Source organism: Prinia subflava, chromosome Z (genome assembly GCF_021018805.1).
Source record: "Prinia subflava isolate CZ2003 ecotype Zambia chromosome Z, Cam_Psub_1.2, whole genome shotgun sequence".
NCBI classification, from domain to species: domain Eukaryota; kingdom Metazoa; phylum Chordata; class Aves; order Passeriformes; family Cisticolidae; genus Prinia; species Prinia subflava.
This window is the reverse complement of record NC_086283.1, coordinates 56,618,086-56,639,922: the sequence shown is the minus strand read 5'-3', so window position 1 is coordinate 56,639,922 and position 21,837 is coordinate 56,618,086. Positions and strand designations below refer to the sequence as shown.

Below are 21,837 nucleotides of genomic sequence, written 5' to 3'. Positions count from 1 at the left end.
CTAATGTGATCCCTCCCATCTGTGTGTCACTAAAATTCTCCTTAATTCCAGCAACCCCCCTCCACGGCCTGGGTGGAACTTTGCTGTGTATGACAGAGCAAACTGTTCAGGTGACAACCATTCTTGAGCTCAGCTGCACTTGTAACACATGGCTGAAAGCGATTTTTCCCTGCTACTTCCTAAAGCAGTGGGCTGGTAAGGGACTAGAGCTTTCCTCCTGCACCCACAGAGTTAGAACATGCCCATTTTGGTAAAACATGGAGCAGAAGCATAGTTCTGACACCTGCCAAAAAAAAAAAAAAAGGGGGGGGAAATGAGCTTTTCAAAATAAGGACAGTTCTTGGACTGTTCTTAAAAGGTTCTGAAACTTGAAACCAACAAACTTCAGGTGAAAAGCTACATCTTTTATGATGTGGGATCTTTCTTTCATACAGTGACTCCTTGATGTCTTAAAACATGAGCTTTCCATTTCCCAAAACGAAATGGGGGAGAGCAGGGCAGAAATCACATTGCCTTTTTTTCTAATTTCTCATTCCATCTTTTCAGCCCAGAATTCAAGGACAGGCTCTGGCCTTCACATAAAAGGTATACAGCAGATGGCTTCATCAAAAGGAAAGTAGTGACTTCAGATTCAGTTTGAGAATTTTATTAAAACCATAGGTTTCTGTTCTATACAAAACTGAGGAGATTTCTAAAAAAAAGATGTATTAATGACATAGGAAACAATGCAAGGTAAGTGGCTTGTTGATAAAAATCTCTGAAAGCTATATACAGGATTAACACTACATGACTGTATTAATGTAGAGACAGTCAGCAACTCTGGCAATATATACAAACTACCTTTACACTCATAAATATCTTATTTACAGCTAATAAATAACATCCAAAGCTAAATCATGTTTCCTTATGAAAAGAACCTTCACTGTTTTGTATCCAAATTCTAAATGCGTTGGTATTTATTCCTGTATTAAGACCACAATTGTCCAGATATTTTGCTGAAGAATTTTACTTTTAAGAGAAAATTGCAACAAAATGTGGAATCTATAGGGAATAAATCACTGTATTTATTTTTAGAGTCTCAAATGCAGTGGCTCAACACTCAACCCCACCCTCAGTGACTCATCACATCTCCGCTGTAGTTTAATCAAATGTGAAATCAAATGTGAGCAAATTCAGAGCTATTAATATTCCAACATATTGCACTGTTTAAGACTTTTATCCCCAAATATACTAGCAGCTACAGTTGGAAATAGGAAACAAATTGTGCACATAAACATACATTTTTTTTCCTTTGCTTTTAAGACAGGATGATGTTGAAGAAATCACCATCTCCATGCTGTCTTGCACTTGCAGGAAAAAATTACAACACCCAGCATCAACAGTTAACATTACACTTTTCCAAACGTCCACCTTCAAGCCCTTGTACCTCCCAGCATTTTGTTTACCCTCTAGAAAGTTAAGAGGGCTATTCCACCTTTCAGCACACTAGAAAAATATATGTTACTTAAAAATGGGGAAGCAGACTGCCTTCAATATACCTACTTTTTAAAAACTTGCAGCATTGCTAATTTGGGTGAATTTCAGAGCGCTCCTTCTTGAGGAGCACACAACCAGGCTGCTTTTTATTGGCTCAGCTCCTGCTTTTGGCTGAATTCCACCTCATGGCAGAAAACTAAGCAGCTCCTAGCACTGTATCACAGCCAAGAAAAAAACTGAGGTGGATCACTGGCAGTCACAATTCCATTACAGGGAAGTACGAGCATCTTTGTCAGCTATCAAGTGGATTCACTTGCACTGAAAATTGCACACAGCAGCCACTCAGCTGCACGGCTGACACTCGGTGTCAAAGAGCAGAGAAACTGTGACAGTTTTGGCATACGTGACGCAAGCAAGCAGGGAGAGGGTGGAAGGCGGGGGAAACAGATCTGTTTCCTGCATTTTCTGGTAGCTCAATTCTTCTGCACTTCCATTTTCACAGTGTTGAAGGCTAGACGGTTTCATTTGCAATAACTGAAGGCATAGATGAAATATTAAATCTCTGCATAAGACACTGGCATTGCTACCTTCTCCTACAGCTGTTATTTATTCCAGGGTAAGCAGCATAGAAGCATATATCTTAACAGATCATACCTATTGCTAAGCAGCACTGGCATCTACCCCCAATTAAATACATTCATAACCACAAACTAAAAAATTCATCCCCATATTAAGTCAGTCCCTGACACCTTCTAGTATTACACACAGCAAAGGTGTATTTTTTCACATGGGAAACCTACTTATTTGCTAAACACACACTTGAAAACAATGAACTCTCTCCACTGAACTGCCTGAAAATTCAGTTAGCCAAGACAGAAAAAAATCTATTTTCAAATGACTCTTGAAAAGAACAAAACTAACCAAAAAAACCCCAAAACCCAAATCATACAAAAACAACAACAAGAAATAAAACCAAGTACAGAGCTTTGTTTCTTTTCAATAAATATTAAAAAATTGCTATATTGGATCAGATGTCAAGAAACCTTGTCACAAGGCACCATGATTAAGCAAAATTACCTATAACTTTTCAGCAGTCCAAACTTTGGCAAGTTGTTTTGCAGGTTTCTTTTTAACTATTTGGATAATGTATCTTTATGGTTAGTAACTTCATACGCTGAGACTTTTTTACAAGAAGTCTCTAAAATAGCTAGGAATAGCAGGCAAAAATCCAGCAGCAGATAAATATTTCTATATATTTGGTTCTGAACATCCAGTCCACAGGGATGCACAGACTCTTCTCCTCCCCAGTGTGAAAAATCTTTGTTCTTGTCACTTAAGCAGATTCATGAGCTGAATTTTCTTTCGAGGCTTTCTTGGTACTATGGAGAAAAAATAAAACATAAAGGTGATGGGGAAGATGTAAGATACTTGTTCCCTCTTGTCTTATTTTTGAGAATTAAGATTTTAAAACTCCCTACTTCACAGGAAGACAAATTACGTGCTTGGTCTTCTCCTGGCCTCTGCTTGATTTTATGTCAGATACTCACACAGAGGTCTCAAGGCCAGTCCAGGTCATTGCCCCAGGGTAATGGTCAGCACATGTGCATTTTTATGCAGAGCTAGATCTCAGTCCAGAAGTGTCCCCATGAGACCATTCACACACAGCAATTGAACTAAAATAAACATAACCACTTCTCTATCTCCAGCTTTAGTGGGTAAAGTCCAAAGACTGTCCCCACATCTAACCTGGGTCAGGAAAATGATTGATAAAATTATTAAAGTTCACTAAGGGGCTATTAAACAAAGGCAGAAGATCTGATCTATAGAGATGAAAACCTCAGGAATTCACTCACCTGATGGCTGCCATCAGAAAACAGTGTGCTAAGAACAGCACCTTCATATGCCATTCCTGTACCAGCCTCCAAATCTGCTGCTGGCTAGTAAGGAGGGAGGGCTCTGAGCTGTATGGAAGTTTGAATGTTCTGCAGCTAAGGGTAAGTGTAGGGAACCTTGAGACAGAGACATGCTTTCTTCTTTGTGCTAGTGCCTTCTCTGTAACCCTCTCTTAAGAGTCCCTCATACCTGGCTACCAAGTGAATGTGAGAGACAGTGACCAGCACTTTCTTCTCAGACATGCAATAACCAAACAAGGTTGCTTCTAGCAGAGAAGCAAGCTAAGAGCTTATGAGCTGCTAAACTGGCCATAAGCAAACCTCTGGTTAGTCTGAGCTGTGAGACTTCTGAAGCCTTGAGAAGGCTAGTGCACAGGTCAGTTAAAGGGAAAGTTTTGTTACCACTCAAGTGATTATAAAACGATCTAAAACCAATAGTGATTACTCATACCCTCCTCTCTTCCTGCTGACAGGCTGCTCCGAGCACTTCACAAAAATTGCTGCTTCCTCTCCCTTACCAAGACGCGAGGTGCCATCTCGAGAACAGAACACCACTCTGTGGAATAAATGTTAGAAAAATCACATGACTGAGCCAAACATCCCTTTTTAATCTTAGAAAGAAGACTGGTGCTTGGAACAAGCCTTTATACTTTTTCACGTGGAGCACTGCTACTTTGCAGGCCTGTGAGAAACTTATTTTTAAAAGAGAATTCCGTAACAAAAGAAACGCTGTGCAAGAACTGCTAAATGCATTATACACGGGCATCAAAGCATAGCCATAACTTTCACTGATCCTTTGAAAAAAATCTTCTTCTGGCTAAGACAGCAGAAGTCCTATCCCTAAGTCTCTTGGATCTTTATTTACACCAGTCTTTACGTGAGACTTTCGTCAGGTGAATGAACTTGGAAGAAAGCCATACTCCCTCAAATGTTTGCAAACGAAGTAGGTTGCAATTTCCAGAAAACATGAGCACTTGCTTTTCTATTTATCAGTACTTTCCCCACCCCTGTATTTGTTCAGCTCTGATAACTGCTCTTTGATCAAGCGACTGACCTGTTTATTCAAAGAAGGAACTTATTATTATTTACTATACTACACATAGGACACACACGGGCCCGTGTTCTGCAAACAGATCTCACGTTTAGGGAATATGAGTATTTCAAAAGATTCATGTCAAAGCACTTCTATTCAGACTTTGATGTTTCAACATTCACGCATTAGCAATGTCCTGCAACAGTCATGTGTCTCATTTTCAGCCACCATTCGGGCATTCAACCCCTAAGAAAATCCAGCTTAACCAAGCAATAATTTCTCGTGCAAACCCACTTATGGAAGGATTTGTAAAAATTTCCATCTGAGCATGCTCTTTGTGACAAAACCTATGCAAACACCCAGCATGAAAAAGGAGGACAGAAATGGCACACACAGTCACTGATGCTGGTTCATGGAGATACTCTCCTGCTTATTATAACTAACCTTAAGTAGATACTATAGTGGGATACAAATTAATTACATGGGAGTGACACTACAAACTGCAGATCCCAGTGGAAGTAAACGACTGCACCAGGCTGATATAAGTGGTGGTTTGATACCACTGAAGCCCTGATTATCGTTATGCTGCACCTATTTGTAACTGCTTAACGTGTTTGTCCCAGCCTGAGAGACACCAGAAATCAGGAAGCACTATCAAGTAGAGCTAATACAGCTTACAACAATCAAAACAAGTTACTTTTTCTGAGTTTCTCCTGACTTCACTCTGATTCGCTGGATGTCAAATGTAAAAGGAGTCCACCAGTCTGACCAGCTGAAGAAAGTGTCTTTTTCCCACTGCAGCTTCAGCATAAGCAGGTCTCCAATATCCACTTCTGTGTAAATCAGGAAGGAGAAGGTCTTGTTTGAGGAGACTTCAGGCCTGTGGGGAGGAGAATAAGTAAAAAAAAAATTTAAAAAAACAATCAAACAAAAAACCAACCAACCAAACAAAAAAATCCTCACAAAATAAAACCAGCTGAAACTCTTGGACACACAAAGAAAATTAAGGAGCAACAGAACCTGTAATTTTTGTACTCCAGAGAAGGAAGCAACCTTCTGCATAGTTATGATGGATGAAGTAAGGAAAAAAACCCCTCTACCTTTTGTAGAGAAAAAAGGAACATCCTTCTGTAGGAAGGCTGTAAAATCCTAGGACAGTCTGCCAGGCAAGAGCTGTCCTCTCCTGTGGTGGTGACTCTCAGAAAAGCCAGATAACCACCACCCAAAACCAGTTTACATTCCTCAGAATAGCAAACAGGCTTTGGTGTTTTCCAGTTCCATTCCCTGCCAGCCAGTCTAGGGATGCACACACAAACTTCTGCTTATTTGCAGAGCTGTGAAAGCAAATCCCAAGTCTCCCTCAGCTTCTGCACTGAGACCTTCAGATGCATAGGTTTACTTTCAAGAAAATTTAACATGTTATAAAGACACTAAGAAGAAAATAAGAAAGCACTGGAAAAACTCTTATTGGGGTGAGTCACAGGTCAGACTTCACGTTCCCGTATTTCAGATGTCTTATCAAGAAGAGCTCCTGTAGGGTTTGGTTCATTAGCTTCAGAAGTGAATGTATCTCCTTGATCAAAGGACAAGAGCAGATTCTGGGACCCTGTAGGATTACTGTAGCTGGAGCTGGAACAAGTTTTTCAGTTGAGACTTTAACAAATTAAGGCAAACTCAACAATATTTTGCAGTTGTTTCTGTAGCTACTTACAGTGTGAAAGCAATGTTCTCACTCTCATCTAGAGTGCCATACAGAGAGATCAGGAATGGCTGGTTTGTCTTGGTCATGTTAGTCTTTCCAAAGAAATGGATCTTGACCTGGTAATGAAAGACTGAAAGAATACAAAAGAAAATGCCATTAGGAAAACTCACCCTCCAAAGAGACTCCACTCTGCCTCACCTCTGAAAATCTTGGGCTGAAATATGCTGACTTCACTAAAATGAGTTTATTTCCCTGCAGGTGTCCAGGGAACTTTTTTTGTGAGAATGTAAATATTAGCAAGCAAGGCAATCACCATTAAAGAACACCTCTGTAGTTCTTGCAGCTAAACTCGGCACACAACCTGCCACTATAATAACCCTAGGGTACGGAACATCACCTTCAAACCTGTTATAGAACATGTAAAGCTTGCTATACTTGACTTGAAACAAATGAGCTGTGCCCTTCTCTTGCAGGAGGCTTGGTAAAAGAGGAAAAAAAATCAGCCCACTGACACTGCAGATTAAGCACCAAATTATGTACCTTTTGGTTGCTGATCCACCACACAATGCACACTATAAGCATACCATGGGGTACAGGCAAAGCAAAGGAGGAAAATAAAGTAGTAAAATCCAATGCTCTTTTCCTAGCTGAAAGCCTCCCAGTTCTCTGTAGCATTGTCCTTCTCAGACCTCCCACAGCAGCAACTGGCATCAAGAAGTGCTGTGATATTCTAATGAGGGCTGGTGCTCCTCCAGCAAGTGTAATACCAAAGGCACAAATCTGAAGCTTGCATGTCTTTAAATAAGGTGCTCACCAGACTGAGTTCTGCTGATTATTTCCCCAGGAGAAGAAAGTAATCATTTGGATAATAAACACTGAAACATTTCCAAGTGATAAGACAGTGGAGGAAGTCTAACTTTTGCTACTTGGGAACTTGTTACAAAATACCTTTCTTTTTGTACTCTACCCCACACCTCGAGCAAGACAACACTTTTCTCTGAGACTTGTATTCAATGGCAAAGTACAGGCCAGCTTCACCCCTGCTCACCACTGGCACCAAAGCACCGACATCTTCATCTGCAGCACATGTCCACCATGACACACAGCTGAGCACAAGTACCAGTCTTGCTCACCAATAAGCAAGGAGTACCTACCTTTATAAGGCATCTGAGCACGGGTTTTCAGATACATTTTGGTGTTCCTCTTTGTTCTCACTCTGTTGACCTTGTAACCCAGATTGTTGCAGCGGTTCTTGCGGCAGCTCAGGCAGAGGCCCTTCTCAAAGGCCTCCTTCGTGTTGCAGCGGTAGGCCATGCTGGGCTTTTCCTCATTGAGGAGAGAGTCAATGAAGAGGTGGATGGATCTTTCATGGGAGCACTTCACCAGCTGATCCACATCTTGAAAGAATGAAAATGTGTCATATGTATGCACACATACATGGGATGCATATACACATGCATATAATGATATAAACCCCTAAGAAATGCTCCCAACAAACATGCTCCACTACGGCAGAGCTGGGCTTTACAGGATGACTTTTAAACGCACTTGCAAGAACATATTCCTGTGCCTCTCAGAGATCTTTCCTTGCAAGATACCTTGCAGGGCTTTTCAGGTTTCCCTCAGAATGCTATACTGTTTGCTCCAGAGCAACCTCACCTCCAAAGCCTTTCTCGGCAATCAGACGCAGTGCTTCTCCCAGATTGCAACCTGGCTGGAAACCTCCACCATTGGGATAAATATCGATGTGTCCAACAGGCTTCTGGATGCCAATGCTGCGGTCTGGAGAGCCTCGCGTGTAGGTGTGCAGCACATCCACAAACTCAGCGTCATCCGGGGAGAGCCGGGTCAGCTCATCAGCATACTCAAAGGTAGGACCAGCAGGATCCAGGCCTTATGCAGCAAACCATAAAGAAAAACTGCTATTACTGTCTGTCAGATACTGACATGGATAACAAATGCCAAACTCATGGCTGCCACACTGGACTCATTTGGAATATTGAGTTTTCCAGCAGACATTACAGATGGATCATTTAAAATACATTCATGTATACAGGAGAATCAAATGCACTACCTTGAAATGCTGTCACTGATTAAAAAAATAAAAATGTATGCAAATGCGTGGAAGAAAGCCCAGCTAACTTCCTCAGAGGTGTAGCATTTCCAGTGGATGGAAGAAACAAGCTCATAAGTGTTTTCTCAATGTCTTACTCTCTTGTCAAGAACTGTAGAACTTGTATCTGACGTGTCTGAAGTATGGAAAAGTCTTGTTGGCAACTCCATGCCAGGGGAACAAGTGGGAAACATAAATGAGGGCTTCACTGTCTACATACCTAAGGGGAAGGGGATTATTATGGTAAACTGTCAAGCTGCAGCGACACTAACATCAAAAAAAAAACCCCAGAACTATTCTGGCAGTGAACAGACATCTCTGTTCAGACAACTGTTCAGACAACTACCTGAGAGGTGGCTGAAGGGACCATGTCTTTTCTGCAGCCCTCAGGTGGGGACAGGCACCTGTGCTGTTCACCCAGTTAGCTCCACGCGGTCTGAGCTGCCTCCCCCCCAGCTGTGAGGACTTCAGGGGCCACATTACATTGCTCCCTGTGCTTTTCCCAGGGAAGGATTAATCCTCAACACCAAGAGCAACTGTGGAGGCATAACAGAGGGCTACTGACACGTCAGTGATTTGGCAGCCTCAGTGAAAGCAGCAAAGCTGCAAGTTAGAGAAAGGAAAGGCAGAGGGACCAGTGCTTTGGCCTTCTGACTTTAATGTGCCACCTTCTCAAGACTCGACGTTTCCAGATGTGACTGCTGCCTAGCCGAACTCTCAGCATGCTTGTGGATCTGGGATCACAGCCAGGCTCAGGTGAAAGAGTAAAGGGTGTAAGGAGCTAGGCTCCCTTCTGAATGGTGCTCCAAATCTCTCAGCAACAAAGACACCACAGATGAGCAATTCTTAGCCTCATTTGCTGATGCTGGCAGTTTCTTTGTCATTGAGATCAGTGCTAGGGGCTCAGCTCTCCAGGTGCTGAGTTGTAAACCAGCCCCAGAGCGGCCATGCACTCTGCATTGTCTAGCAGATTTCTCAGCCTCCAAAAGTCACCTTAAACAGACATAGCAACAGGGCAAGTATATGTCTTCCCCAAATTCTCACAGTATTATTTACAGCCTAGAGTATTTATCGAGCCTGTTATGATTAACTTGGTAATAATCCACTCTGGATATCTTCTGATTATCTGCCTTTGAACCCATATAAACTTCTTGCATCTGCATCATCCCATGGCAAAGAGTACTAAACCTGCTGCAGCAGAATTTATTTCCTGTTCTGTTTCAATGGCTCCCATCAGCTGCAAGGAACAATTGACTGGATAAAGACAACCCACTGAATTTCTCATGCTGCAAGAGATACTGTGAGTTTTTCCAAACCATGATTTGATCAGTCCCCACCACAACCCCCCATACTACTCTTTTATCAGGGCCTACTCACTCATTTCTTGTAAAGAAGCAAATAATGGCTTCTCACTCACCACCTTTGCTGTTATTTTCTGAATCTTATTCCAGTTCTACCTCAGAAATATCAGCTCTGCTGCTTCATTAATCATGAATACATAACCAAAGTACTGTCAACAAGCAACAATTATTCTGATTTTTCAGTGGAACATAATAGAAGAGATGCAACTCTCCACTCTACAATCACAGGTTTTCTTACCAGTAATTCTGTTCACCTTCTTTTTGGTCAGGTTCCCAGCAATCCCAGCAGCATGGGCACCTAGACTATACCCCAGCAAGTGGAGATTGTTGAGTGGATAATTGAATTCCTCCTGCAGAAGAGAACAATTCATTTAAAGTTCAAAACCAAACACATAAACATTAGAAGACACAAAATAAAATGTTTTATTAATACTGGGACTTTTGTTTGAGCCATGAATAATAGAAGAAACACTATACAGTTATCATAACTTTGTGGTATTGTAGGTTTCTTGATCTAACTAATTTATAGCCAAAATCTAAACTGAGAGGAATGCAAAATAAAGGACAGACCACAGGGCTGTTTATTTTAGAAAAGTTTTCAGCCATTCTCTCCCCACCAGTTTCTGGATCTCCTAAGGCAGAGCACATTTCCCATTCCCAAGGGCTGGCTGCTGTATAATATATAGGAACTTGTCTTTCATAGAAGGCTCTCACAGAGCCCTCAGAAATACTCTGGGCCCACAGACCACAAGGTAAAGTTTCTGGAATGCAGTACAAAAGGCCTCTGTGTAGGAGATAGCCAGTAAACCAAAACTGGAATTTTACCAGTCCAGCAAAATTACTGTCTGCAAAGAGTTTAACTCCATCTACCCAACAGGAGATGACTAACACAGCTGCACCATTGCTATTTTGTCTCCTATGACATTACACAGAATGTGAGACATGTCTCCACGTCTTACCTCCATCCAGTCAATAAAGGTAGCCACATCCTTTCCCACCAGCCTGGTGTACGCAGCAGACACCGGATAGTGCTGCTGAGCTCGAACTAGCCAGTCCACCACAATGACGTTTGAGTCAGGCTCCCTCTTGTACAGAGCATCCACCAGCTTCGGGACCCAGCTTTCATACATCCCTGTCACCTGTTGGTTTTGGTGATTTTAATTAAAACCGGAGATACAGTAATATACCTGTGAGACACTTCTGCAGAGCTTATTGGAAGTGTGGTTAAAAGGGAGACTCCTCCCACTTCATCTTACCGTCCACCCGTGGATCACCACAAAGGTTTTACTGGTGTGATTGAAGTTGCACTGTGCCAGGCTGTTCACCTGCCCAGGAACCAGGTAGCAGACATCCTCATCAGGATCTGCAGGCGTCCGTAAAGAAAACTTGCTCTCGATTCCCTGAAAATTGTTTTCGCTTTCTGCTGTAAGAGCAGAGAAAAACATATAGCAGCGTTTTAGGAGTACTAGGACAAAGTTAGAAGGCATAGGTACAATGTTGTAGAGATATCTGGAACAGTCAAGAAATGGGACGCATGGTTTTCATTTCCTACAGCACTCAACGGACACACAACAGCCATGTAAAGAGGAAATCAGTGGGTGAAAATTGCTCCCTTCCAAAGTCCTGCTAAAACAGTAAGAATCTGCTGAGCTGTCCGAGAGGTATGAACCCATTTTAAGAGTCAGTATTGTCCCCATAACATTAAGCAGGAAACCTCTTAAGTATAACAAGAGTACAGAAAACTGCACAGAACAGTCACAGACAGTCATCCAGGACCGCAGAGAGTTACTGCCATACTACTGCATATTTTGGAGGTGTGTCTTCCACATCACCTCACCAATAATCACTGCCTAACAAGGCCTTTCATAACACTGTATAGTTGTAGTGCATTAAAAGCTGTGAAGTCACCACTGTTTAACAAAACACTAGTTTTAAGTTTTTACCAACAAACAGGAGATGAGAAGATCAGAAACCCATTAGAGAAACCAAACTAGCACACCAGCAGTCTATTCTGGAGCACATTTTCAGATCATCTGATAATGTACGGAAAAATAAGCTGCAGAAAAATATCTTCTGCTGCCTGAAGCAGAGGGAAGGAGGGTGGGGAAGAAGGTGCAGATCATGTACTGGTAGTAACAAAATATTTTGTAGCCTGCAAAAATCACTCCCTCCAACTTCCAGCTTCAAAATGTAACTACTCCTTTTCCTGGCAAGACAGGGAAGTGACTTTAAGCTTCATACTTGCTATTTCCTTTGGGAAGAAACTTAAATGTCTCCTCTTTTTATGTCTGATTCAACTCTTAAATGCCTCTATGTACAGCACACTCTGTAATTAACTTTTCAAAACCCAGGCCCCAGTTTGGCAACCTGAGTTAGGCAAATATTGACTGCCTGTTTTTCAAGTGCAGCTGAACTTACGCCAACTGTGTCCTGCTCAGCATTGTCTTTCCTGGCATCAAGACCACCAACCTTTCACAAACTCCTAAACACACATTAATGAATGACTCTGAGCCACCATAGGGAATACAAATGGACAAGGTAAGGACCTTATGCTAGGCATGCAAAACAGATTTCCACTCCTTTTTCCCATTGCAAAAGATGTTTTCTGTGATAACCAGTAGATTTGCATTTCCTGCATAAAGTTGTGCTGCATCATTCAGGTGATTAATAACTAACAATTCACTTTTTTTCTAAAATAGTTTTTCTGGTTTCTCATTCAAGCTACCATACACAGTAGGGCACTGACTTATGCCTGACCTCACCTCAGGGTGCTCTATAAAGTCTGGGAAGCTCTTGCTGTGCTTGGGGGAGTCACAAGAAATCAGGGTCTAACCTTTTGCATTAGGTCTAAAACCAGGACAGAGCCTTGCAACAAATGCTTACGTAGCAGTCTCAGAGAAACCTGTCAGCCATAATCAATGGCTTAACGTTTGCCCAAGTTCAGCAGGATTTCTCACCTGTCAAAGCACATGCAGGAAAGCAAGAACCGTTCACTAAACAGAGGCAGTACTCAGCTTTAGGTTTTGACCTTGACTGTGCTAGGCTGGCTAGCTAATCCAGGATAATTACACTGAGGGCCCCCTTCCTGCCTCCTTCCTCCTAAAGAAAGGTGTTTTTCATAGACCTTACCCTTCCTCTACCAGTAGAAGTATTCGCATAATGGTAAATATAAGATTTTACCCAGTAATGAAAGCTATATTTACCAAACTAATCAAATGTTTTCACCTTTTCTACATTTTTCCATGTTCAAAATTTCTTTGTCACCAACTGACAGTATAAAACACTTTCTTGGAACAAATCTTTAGACCTATATTATTTACCTTTTAGCCAGAAAAAGAAAAGTCCCAAAGGCTGCTTGGTTAAATATCAGCTATAACTTTTCACTCAGCTGTGAATCAGTAAAACCTTGAAAGGAACAAGAACAGCTTTCAACTGTAAGGCATACAACGCTATGACTTTCAATTATGTATATTCCCTCACAGTACAGGAAGGCAAACAAGAATAATCCACCTGCTCACTAGCTAATAGTGCTTCCTTTCATACCTAGATATCATTTCCCTTCTGGATTAAATTTATCTGATAATCACCCAAAATCTAAATTACATTGATATCCTGTCTTGTAGTGTGTTTTCAATTACAAACACATGCTAGAATTTGCATGTAAGTTCAGACCACAGCTCTTTTGAAAACAAGCTCATAGGAAATTTACAATTCAAAGTGTACTATATTTAAGGGTATACTTGGAAAAGTGTACCAAGCTTAGAAAGATTGCAGTACAGTGGCACCTGTCACTGAAGATGTGCTAAGTGCTTCACACATATTTGCGTCTTTTAATCTAAAAATCTTTGATGGGGATTTGAGAACACAAAATCACTGAGATACAGTCACCACCAGGAAAGCAGCAGCTGGAAGGCAACAGCCCATGAGTTAGGGAAATGGCAGGCAGCCACTTTTCTCATTTAACTATGTTGTATGAGGAATTAGAAAGTCAGAAGAAATTACTGTTATCATCTTATGCCCACAAAAAGTGTCACGTTATCTTATGTCCACATATGGTCAGTTTCCAGCAGGCAAGACACCCTCCGGATGAGGGAAGCGTGCGTGTAGTGGAGTTACTACAGACTTCTTCACAGTGTGCTTCCCAAGAACCTTCCTCGGAATTTGCCTGAGTTTGGCTTTGCAAATTCTGTACAGCTCAGAGCAGAAGATATCTTGTCTATACCTAATTGTTGTGCTGCACACATGCTGCAGTACCACCTCACATCCCAGGTTGTGCAGAATACAGGTACACATAGTCTGTACCCACAACACCTACATGGACCATACTTTAAACCTGAAGCAGAGAAGTTACACAGCACGTCACTTCAGAAAACTAGGATTTCCCACTTCTGCTTTCATACCTCATCGTGTTTCTTGGTCCATTTAAAAAAATTATTCAGAACCAAACTTCGTCAATCATAGACATTTGTCACAGACCTTTTCCTCACAGATTTAAAGGGTGAAGTCTCCTTGAATCATGTCCTGAGCCAGTGAACCATTGGGCCTCATTCTTACATTCTTACACAAAGCAGTGCAGAGACAGCCAATGTACGCACTCACCACTGTTTAGGTAATAAGATGTTTTAACTTAAGCTAATTAAACAATGGAAAACCCCAAAATAGGTAGTTTTCAGCATGTTTCTAAAAAGTGGACAGAAATTTATCTGAAGTAGCTTTTCATGACAAGAATGCAAGTCCCATTTCTAAACAAGGCCTTTGAATGAAACAGGAAGTAAACACATGCAGACAAAAAGGAAATCCATGCTTTTGCTAAAAACTATGCTTTCACAGACACAGTTCAGCAAAGGTACATGTGTTGTGTACTGCCAAAGCTTCTAGGCACACAGTTACAAATACAAGCACCTGTTGCAAAACAAAGTTTTCTGTCTACTGCAAAGTGCTCACAGTTAACATGACCTAAAAAGGAATTATTTAGGGAACTGAAGCAGAATTAAGGCAGCAGAATTAAGAATTAAGTTACCAATTCAAGATGGAAGTTGGCTTTTCAGGCTGCATTGCCAAAACTTCACTATTTTGTCATGCTATATAAAGTTTTCTGATGCTTTTCTTACACCCCTACTTCCACAATATGAATTTCCACATTTTTTTTTTTAAATTAAAAGCTGTCTTGTGCAGCAAGGTATCAAGAACCTCAAAAAAATTAAGGGGGGGGGAAGCTTACTAACTGGGAAGTCAGTATTTTTGTTTTTCCTGTCCAAAGTTTGTGACACTTTGGACTTGCAACTTGAGAAATTCCGTTCAGTTAGGGACTCCTATCAATTATCAATTTTGAAAGCATCCCACTGCCTTTAGGCATTCTGACACACTAATCAAGAGAATTCAGTTTCAAGTTTCTTTCACAAGAAGCCCAGGGCAACTTGGCAAATTATTTTGACTGTGAAACTGTTTACCACTGATCAGCTGGGCGGAGGATGTAAGTCTTCAGGAAGTAACCACATCTGGAATATTAATCAAAAGTTACACTGCCCACATCACACAGGTTGCCAAAATATGATAACAATGCATTTGCCAGAATGAGTGCACCTAAGCTATGGTTTTAAAAAGGGAATCTTTGATAAACAACAATTTCCTAGCATTATGCACTCAGAAATGGAAATACTATTAACTAGGTGCAAAGATCCTTAGAAATTGTACTGCTAGACTGTGTCTACTATAACCCACAGAGACATGCATGCACACACATGCACAACAGCAAACACCTGCACATAACACAGAATATTTGCCAGCTGTAGTTAACTGGGCTAAATCTTCCTTCAGCTGACAATCAGCATTAGGATCACCCATCAATCATTCATACTGCATTCCTAAGATTTCTGAAGCAAACTCACAGGGAGTTGTAGTAAAGGGTTTATACCACAGAAATGGTTATCATTTAATTTGATCTACACTGTAAACTGAAAGCAGACCACTGTGTGTTGCAATCCCAGGAAACCTACCTCACAAATCAGGTTATTGTTTAACCTTGCTGCAAAAATATTACAACTTCAAGTTTATTTATGTATTCCTTAATGGCAGAGCCCTGAGAGTACGTTCTGCTTCACTTCCCAGGTGGGGCCAACGGAAAGAGCAACACCTACTGGGCACAAGTTCAGAAGACAAGCAAGAACCCCCCAGCTCAAGTTCTGCAGCTGGCAAACTGCTGTTCCTGCACTGTACACAGGGGTGCCCACCCCTCTCCATGCTACTCCCTGCCAAATCTTTACTCAGCTGCAGCTGGAACACTCGAAACTCAATCCAGCAGATATCTAGCCATCCATCAGTCCCTCTGGGATATCTGGAATTAGCCCAAAACACTTAAAATGCAACCACTGTCAGACTTTAGAGTAATATAGAGGTAAGGATGCATGAGAAAGTCTTATCATGCAAGTACTTCTGCACAGAGGAGATTCCAGCAAACTTTTAGGAGTGCTGGTGATCACGCTGATCTGCAGCACAACTTGATGCCTGAGAGCCTCACCTCCTTCTCAGAAATGCATTGTTCCTCAAAAAGGCCATGCCACAGCTGCCCTGGTATGTCCATCCCAAACACAAGCCATAGAAAAAGCCAGCACTCACATCACACAACAGTGTAAATATGCTGACTCTGGAATTACACTGGTAAAAATAACGACCTGACTGTATTCCTAGCAATGTTTTTATCTTTTCCTGGAACACCAACATTTTCCTCATCTAGAAAGTCTTTCTCTATGTTGTTTTTTTAAATACTCTGGATTCCTGGAGGGCCGGATCATGTGTTTTCCACGGTTTCAAAAACCTTTTAACTGGAGTGTGCATGGAAAAGTGTGGAACTAAAGACTTGAATTGCTTTGGGATGAACACGCAACCTGCTTTCATATAACCTGCTCCTAAAAAGAAATAATGAAACTATTAGTAAGTCTGTGGAAAATCGGTTCCTGCAGGGATGAAAGCTTTCTCAGGGAAGACAGTTGTTTTACTGTATAGAACTTGAATACTGTGATGAAAACTGGTTTTGATTGTCTTCAATGGCACAAGATTAGATTCAAGGCTAGAATACATTCCTTTCGCCGTACCCTAGCACCCCATCCTCTTACTTTTGAATACTTCCCTTCAGATTCCTTGTACACAAAGGCATCCACAGCAGAAAAAGCGGCAGTTTATATATTCTGGTTCAGAATCACAAAGCAGCTCTAGGAGCTACAGCCACCCTTTCTTCTAAGGCCAGAAACTTAAAGATGGATACTATGTGTGGGAGATCACTGTAAGAAAGCAGGCCTGTGACAGGGCACCGGTAACCACATTTTAAGAGGGTTTTTTCCGTTTTTAAGCTTGAGGAGTGGTGGTCTCCTAAAACTGGTCTCTTTGCTCATTGCAGCTCCAATTACATGGTGATTAATTGTGATTAACTTTACATTAGTGAAAATCTAGCACCTTTGCACATCTTTCGCTCCCTCTAGCCTGGTCTATGCACAAGTGCAGGTACAACAGGCAGAGTGCAAACACAGCCAATGAGTGAACCCAGAGTGAGTAAATAACTGTTCACTCTTCCCCGAGTGGATTCTGCGCATTACAGGCTTAACTACAGCTCGAACACATTACCACGACAACGACGAAATTCAGCCTTGCCTTGTCTAGGATCAAGAACTTTACGAAGTTGGGACGCTGGGATGGATGGAGGAAGCCGAGGGACCTTACCGTGGAGCTACTGCTGTGCAAATCCCTTGCTGGGGCAGGGGACTCTCGGAAGCCACCTTGTCTCTGGGAAACAAAACACATCCCAAACCTCAACAGGTCGCGCCATCCGCCCGGCAGGTTGTGCCTGAGTTTCGGCTGGGGAACAGGCTCCAGGTCTCTCCTAATAGGATGGAGGTTCCCCCCAGTGTCGCTCTCCAGCGCCTTGCAAGCCCCACTCCGCGACACCTGGGTCCCGCAGCATCCCAAGCACCCCGGGACAGCTTCATAAAGGAGAGACTGCCGACTCCCCTTTCCCGCCACGCCGGCAGCGCTTCCCCCAGCTCCCCTTCCCCAAGGGCCAGGGCAGGCCCGCAGCCCCCGTGTTCCCGGGACTCACCGCCGAGGGCCGGCGCCCAGCGCAGGCAGAGGCACACGGCGGCCACCAACGCCTTCCTCCACATCTCGCCCTTGCCGCCGCACCAAGTTTCGGCGCGAAAAGAAAAATAAATTTAAAAAATAAATAATAATAAGTAAGGTTGGGTTTTTTGCTTTAAAAAGTTGTGATAACTAAACAGAAGTGCGGCGCAGAAGCGCAGCGATGGACGGGGCAGCCCCGGGAGCGCCCAGCACCGGCGGCGCCGCGCCCGCCCGCCCTTATGTCCCGGGCAATATGCAAATATACAAATTAAAATATGCAAATATGCAAATGTACGCCGTGCCCATTGGGCGAGCGCCGCGGGCGGGCGGGGCGGGGCCGGCGCTGCCCGGGCCGGGCGGGGAGGGGCGGGTTCGGGCTCGGGTTCGGGTTCGGGTTCGGCTCTCCCGCGGGATGGAGCGCGGCGGAACGGGACGGGATGGAGCGGCACGGCGTGCCTGGAGCCCTTGGCTCCGAGCCCTCCCTGGGCTTGGCTCTCACAGCCCTCCCATAGCCCCCCGGCCAGCCCTGTCCGCGCTGCCAGGATGCGGCCTCGGCGTTTCACCCCCATGGTCCTTCCTGCCTCTGGCGACCCAGCTCTGCTGTGCCTCTGGTGGGGTCTTCCTTCCCATTCCTGCTTTTGCACCAGTAAACAGCAGCTAACTGCATTTTCTGTACAGTGCTTGCAAGGGACCTTCTGGTCTTCCCATGAAAAATCTTCGCTGGGACCTTGTTTTGCCAGCACTCAAGGGGATACAAGTTCGGAGAAAAAAATAATTCGCTGGAGATTGCATCTGTGGTCCTGAGAAATAAAAAATTGGTTCCCTGAGCTCTTCAGCTCTCTCTGCCCTCCTCTTGGAAATGTGGCTTGCATTGAGACTTGCACTGGCAGACACTGGGTGAAAGATCAGTTATGTAAGGACATTAATTTAATAACAATACCAGTTCTCATTCCATTATGCAGTTTGTTGCCAGAGACCCAGCTTCATAAAGAAGCTTATGACCCAGGGAATGAGGACTCCCAGGGTTTTGCAATGTGAAGCAAATGGGATTCACTTCAGATCTTTCTCATACCAGACACCTTAGGAGACCAAAACATGTCAGGTTTATATGAGTGAGATTGTTCAGTAAGAGATTGCTGGAGTGTAGCAGAAGTACTGGGTCAACTTTCCAATTTTTGGTTCCACTAAAAGACCAGTAAGATCTCTAAGTGAGAATACATTTTTTCCCCAAGACACAACTAGAGTTTCCTCCAGCAGCTATCGCTATTTATATCCAGAAGGCATCAGAAGAATTTAGTGAGGGTACAAACTGTTCATGCTGAGACTTTTCCATTGAGACAACTGAGTGGCAGGAAGAGGAGGGGGCTAACACAGTGGGTGAGGCAGGGAGAGAGGCTGGAAATCTGAGCAGGAGATTGGAGGTGAAGAGGCAGGAGAGATCAGCCTTCCTCCCCAGAGGATGGTGGTGATGTGAGCAGGGAAAAAATATGGTTTGTGTTGCTGCTTGCTAAGTACTGAGCATATCCTCTGACACGCAGCATTTGAGACCCTCTTGTCAAAACAATAGCAAGAATTTTTTCATGTCTTTCTTTTCCCCAAGTGTGGACTAAACAATGCATTTCTCTTGATCTAATTTGGTTGAAACTCTATAGTGTAATTTCCCCCTCAGAAATCAGCCTGACTCTATCTAGGGTCAGACATCCTTCCTAGAAAATTTCATTCCCTGATGGCAGCAAAAGGCAAATGAAAAGAACAAACACTTTAAAGCAGGCTGCTGTTATGATGGAGACTGTCAGGTCACTCTAATCACAAGTGGTGCTACCTACCCATCAGAACAAAACAGAATATGAAGTCTCCTAATTTGCACAACTATATCCATGGCTACTGCAGGGAAAAAAAAAAAAAAAAAAAAAAAAAAAAAAAAAAAAAAAAAAAAAAAAAAAAAAAAGAAAAAAAGAAAAAAAAAAAAGTTTACAATATTACATATTACATTAATTTTGTGGGAAAAGAAGTGGTGTCATTTTAACTGCTTATAGGATCAGGTAGAAAGCTGCAGTGGCAATGCTTGGCACACCAGCCCTGGATAGATTGCTGGCCCTGTCTGTAAATCCAGACTTAATCAGGCTGGATTCACAGCTGTAATCAGACTTACAGTTAGCTCCTGATAAAGTTTGTGAAACCCATCAATAGCAAGGGCAGGCAGCAGATTAACACAGAATGAAATCGAATTTGCTACACTGAAGGTTTGTTTGCATACTTTTTTCTTCATGCCCATGCCTCATTTTAAGACATAGTTATGTATTTAAGAAAGAGTTATAGTATAGCAAAGTAGCCACTAAATTATGAGAAAAAAAGAAAACTAAAAGAAGGAAGACTAAAACCAAAATGCTAAAAAAACCCCTTTCAAATGATGAAAGATGGGGGAAGGGGATAATTCTGTTTTCTTGGATCTTGAACAAATTGCCTAAGTCTGTTGTAAACTTAGATGTAAAATAATCTGAAATAGATGGCACATTTTCCAACATTTGAAAACCATTTTCCCTTGCAGATAATCATGATTGGATGGGAAAAAAAGCTTCATGGCATCAACTCAAGGTGCTTCACTGCAATCATTAACTGGACTTGAGTTCCCCTTCCTCTGTGAAATACATAATCCTAGAGGGGAAAGCAAAGCTCTGTCTGTAAAACAGAGCCTGATTTATAGTATTCATGGACTCCAAAGTGGGTAGAAGGTACTACAGTGAGAGCTAAAATAAATTGCTTCAAATTAGGACTGGGGAAAGCCTGGACTTTGGAGAGACAACTTGCATAACTAGACGGGTGCTTGCACCCACAGACCATGTAGAAGGTTAAAGTGAAAACAAGCCCAGAAGTGTCTCCCACACAACATGGGCAGCGTTGTGGTGCAGCTGTGCTAAACCCCCAGCAAACTCACTGCCCTCACACAACGACAAGCAAGGGGAGAATCAACCAGAAAATTTCATTTCCACAACAATGCTCCAAAGAGAGCTTGAAGCACAGAGAGAACAGAAGGGAGGTGACAAGACATTGTGAATGTTTTCCTACTGCTTTAACATAAAAGATTTTATAACTGAGGGCGAGAAGTCTTCCAACAAAAGTATCTGCTTAGAAACAAGCAGAAAACATTCTGGTCTCCTTCTGACTAGGAAATAAAAGTAAAAAGTATTTTTTTTTCTTTCTGTAAATATTTCAATTTTTTGTTTCCCCACCCAGAAGAAAAATAATGAAAATAAAGCCAAAAAGTCAGTGTAAGCGTCCAGACGATTTCTGCACTAATAAGTTCAAAGAAACAAACAAAAAAGGATCCTTTTCTACTACTTTTAGTTTGTTCAAAGATATCAGTGAAATGTATTTCAAAAATGTATTTTTCTGAAAATCAGCCATTTTCAATGAAACTCTAGTTTGGAAATAAAAAAAATTACTCTTCTCTGCCTGGTTCAGTAACCACGGGGCTACAGCAATAACTTTACGTGGAGCAGAAGTCCTCTTGTCCTGGGCTGAGCCTCTTTGCTTCAAGTAAGGAGCAACACAAGATCAAGACACCCAGGGGCTTGAGGGTGGCTATTGAGCCTGTCCCATTACACTTATCAACAGGCCCTTTTTGTGCCCCAGGTTTTGCCTGCTTTTCCACACTGGCAGTGAGCAAGGACCACAGGCACCTTTCAGTAGGGGCAGGGACAGCCCAGTGACAGGCAGGTGTGCAGGCAGGTGAGAGCTACAGTCTCACCAAAGCCTGTGTGTGGTGGTTATCATCTTCCTAAATGGACACTAGTGGGAAAGGTGGCAGCAGGAACAACCTGGGTGTCTGCTTAGGAACATAACATGTGCACCTTCACTAGTACCTGTCAGTACCTGGAAGAGCCCGGCTGAAGACAGAGAAATGTGGGGAGCACTGCAGCAGCTGCGGCTCTAACTGCAGTAGACAGGACACCTGTTCCTCCTGCTAACTTTCCTGTTCCGCAGAGAGGTTCTTCCAGTCTTTGGTGTCACAAAGGAAACAAGAGAAGGCTTGTGTAAAGCAGCCTTTAGCTGTTGTGTCTTGCCTTATTTGTCCTTTCTATTGCTGCGATATCAATTGCTGTTCTGTTCCCAGGTTGTCTTATCTCACAGACAAGGTCCTCTAACTGATT

General features: G+C 42.6%; 1 protein-coding gene across 2 annotated transcripts; it reads right to left on the bottom strand.

Annotated features, from left to right (window-relative positions):
• Positions 1–630: 630 nt before the first annotated feature.
• On the bottom strand, positions 631–17,929 carry LPL (lipoprotein lipase). 2 transcript variants are annotated; one of them, XM_063422059.1, is made up of 10 exons: positions 17,667–17,929; positions 10,834–11,000; positions 10,537–10,716; positions 9,816–9,927; positions 7,763–7,996; positions 7,258–7,500; positions 6,113–6,233; positions 5,099–5,281; positions 3,820–3,924; positions 631–2,855 (listed from the first exon to the last, which is right to left on the bottom strand). In XM_063422059.1, exons 1-10 carry the CDS (start codon positions 17,728–17,730, stop codon positions 2,810–2,812), a joined length of 1,455 nt encoding a protein of 484 aa, XP_063278129.1. In that variant the 5' UTR covers positions 17,731–17,929; the 3' UTR covers positions 631–2,809. The 2 variants fall into 2 exon arrangements, with proteins under 2 accessions (XP_063278129.1, XP_063278130.1); XM_063422060.1 differs by having other exon boundaries at positions 10,834–10,997; positions 17,667–17,928.
• Between the last annotated feature and the right edge of the window lie 3,908 nt (positions 17,930–21,837).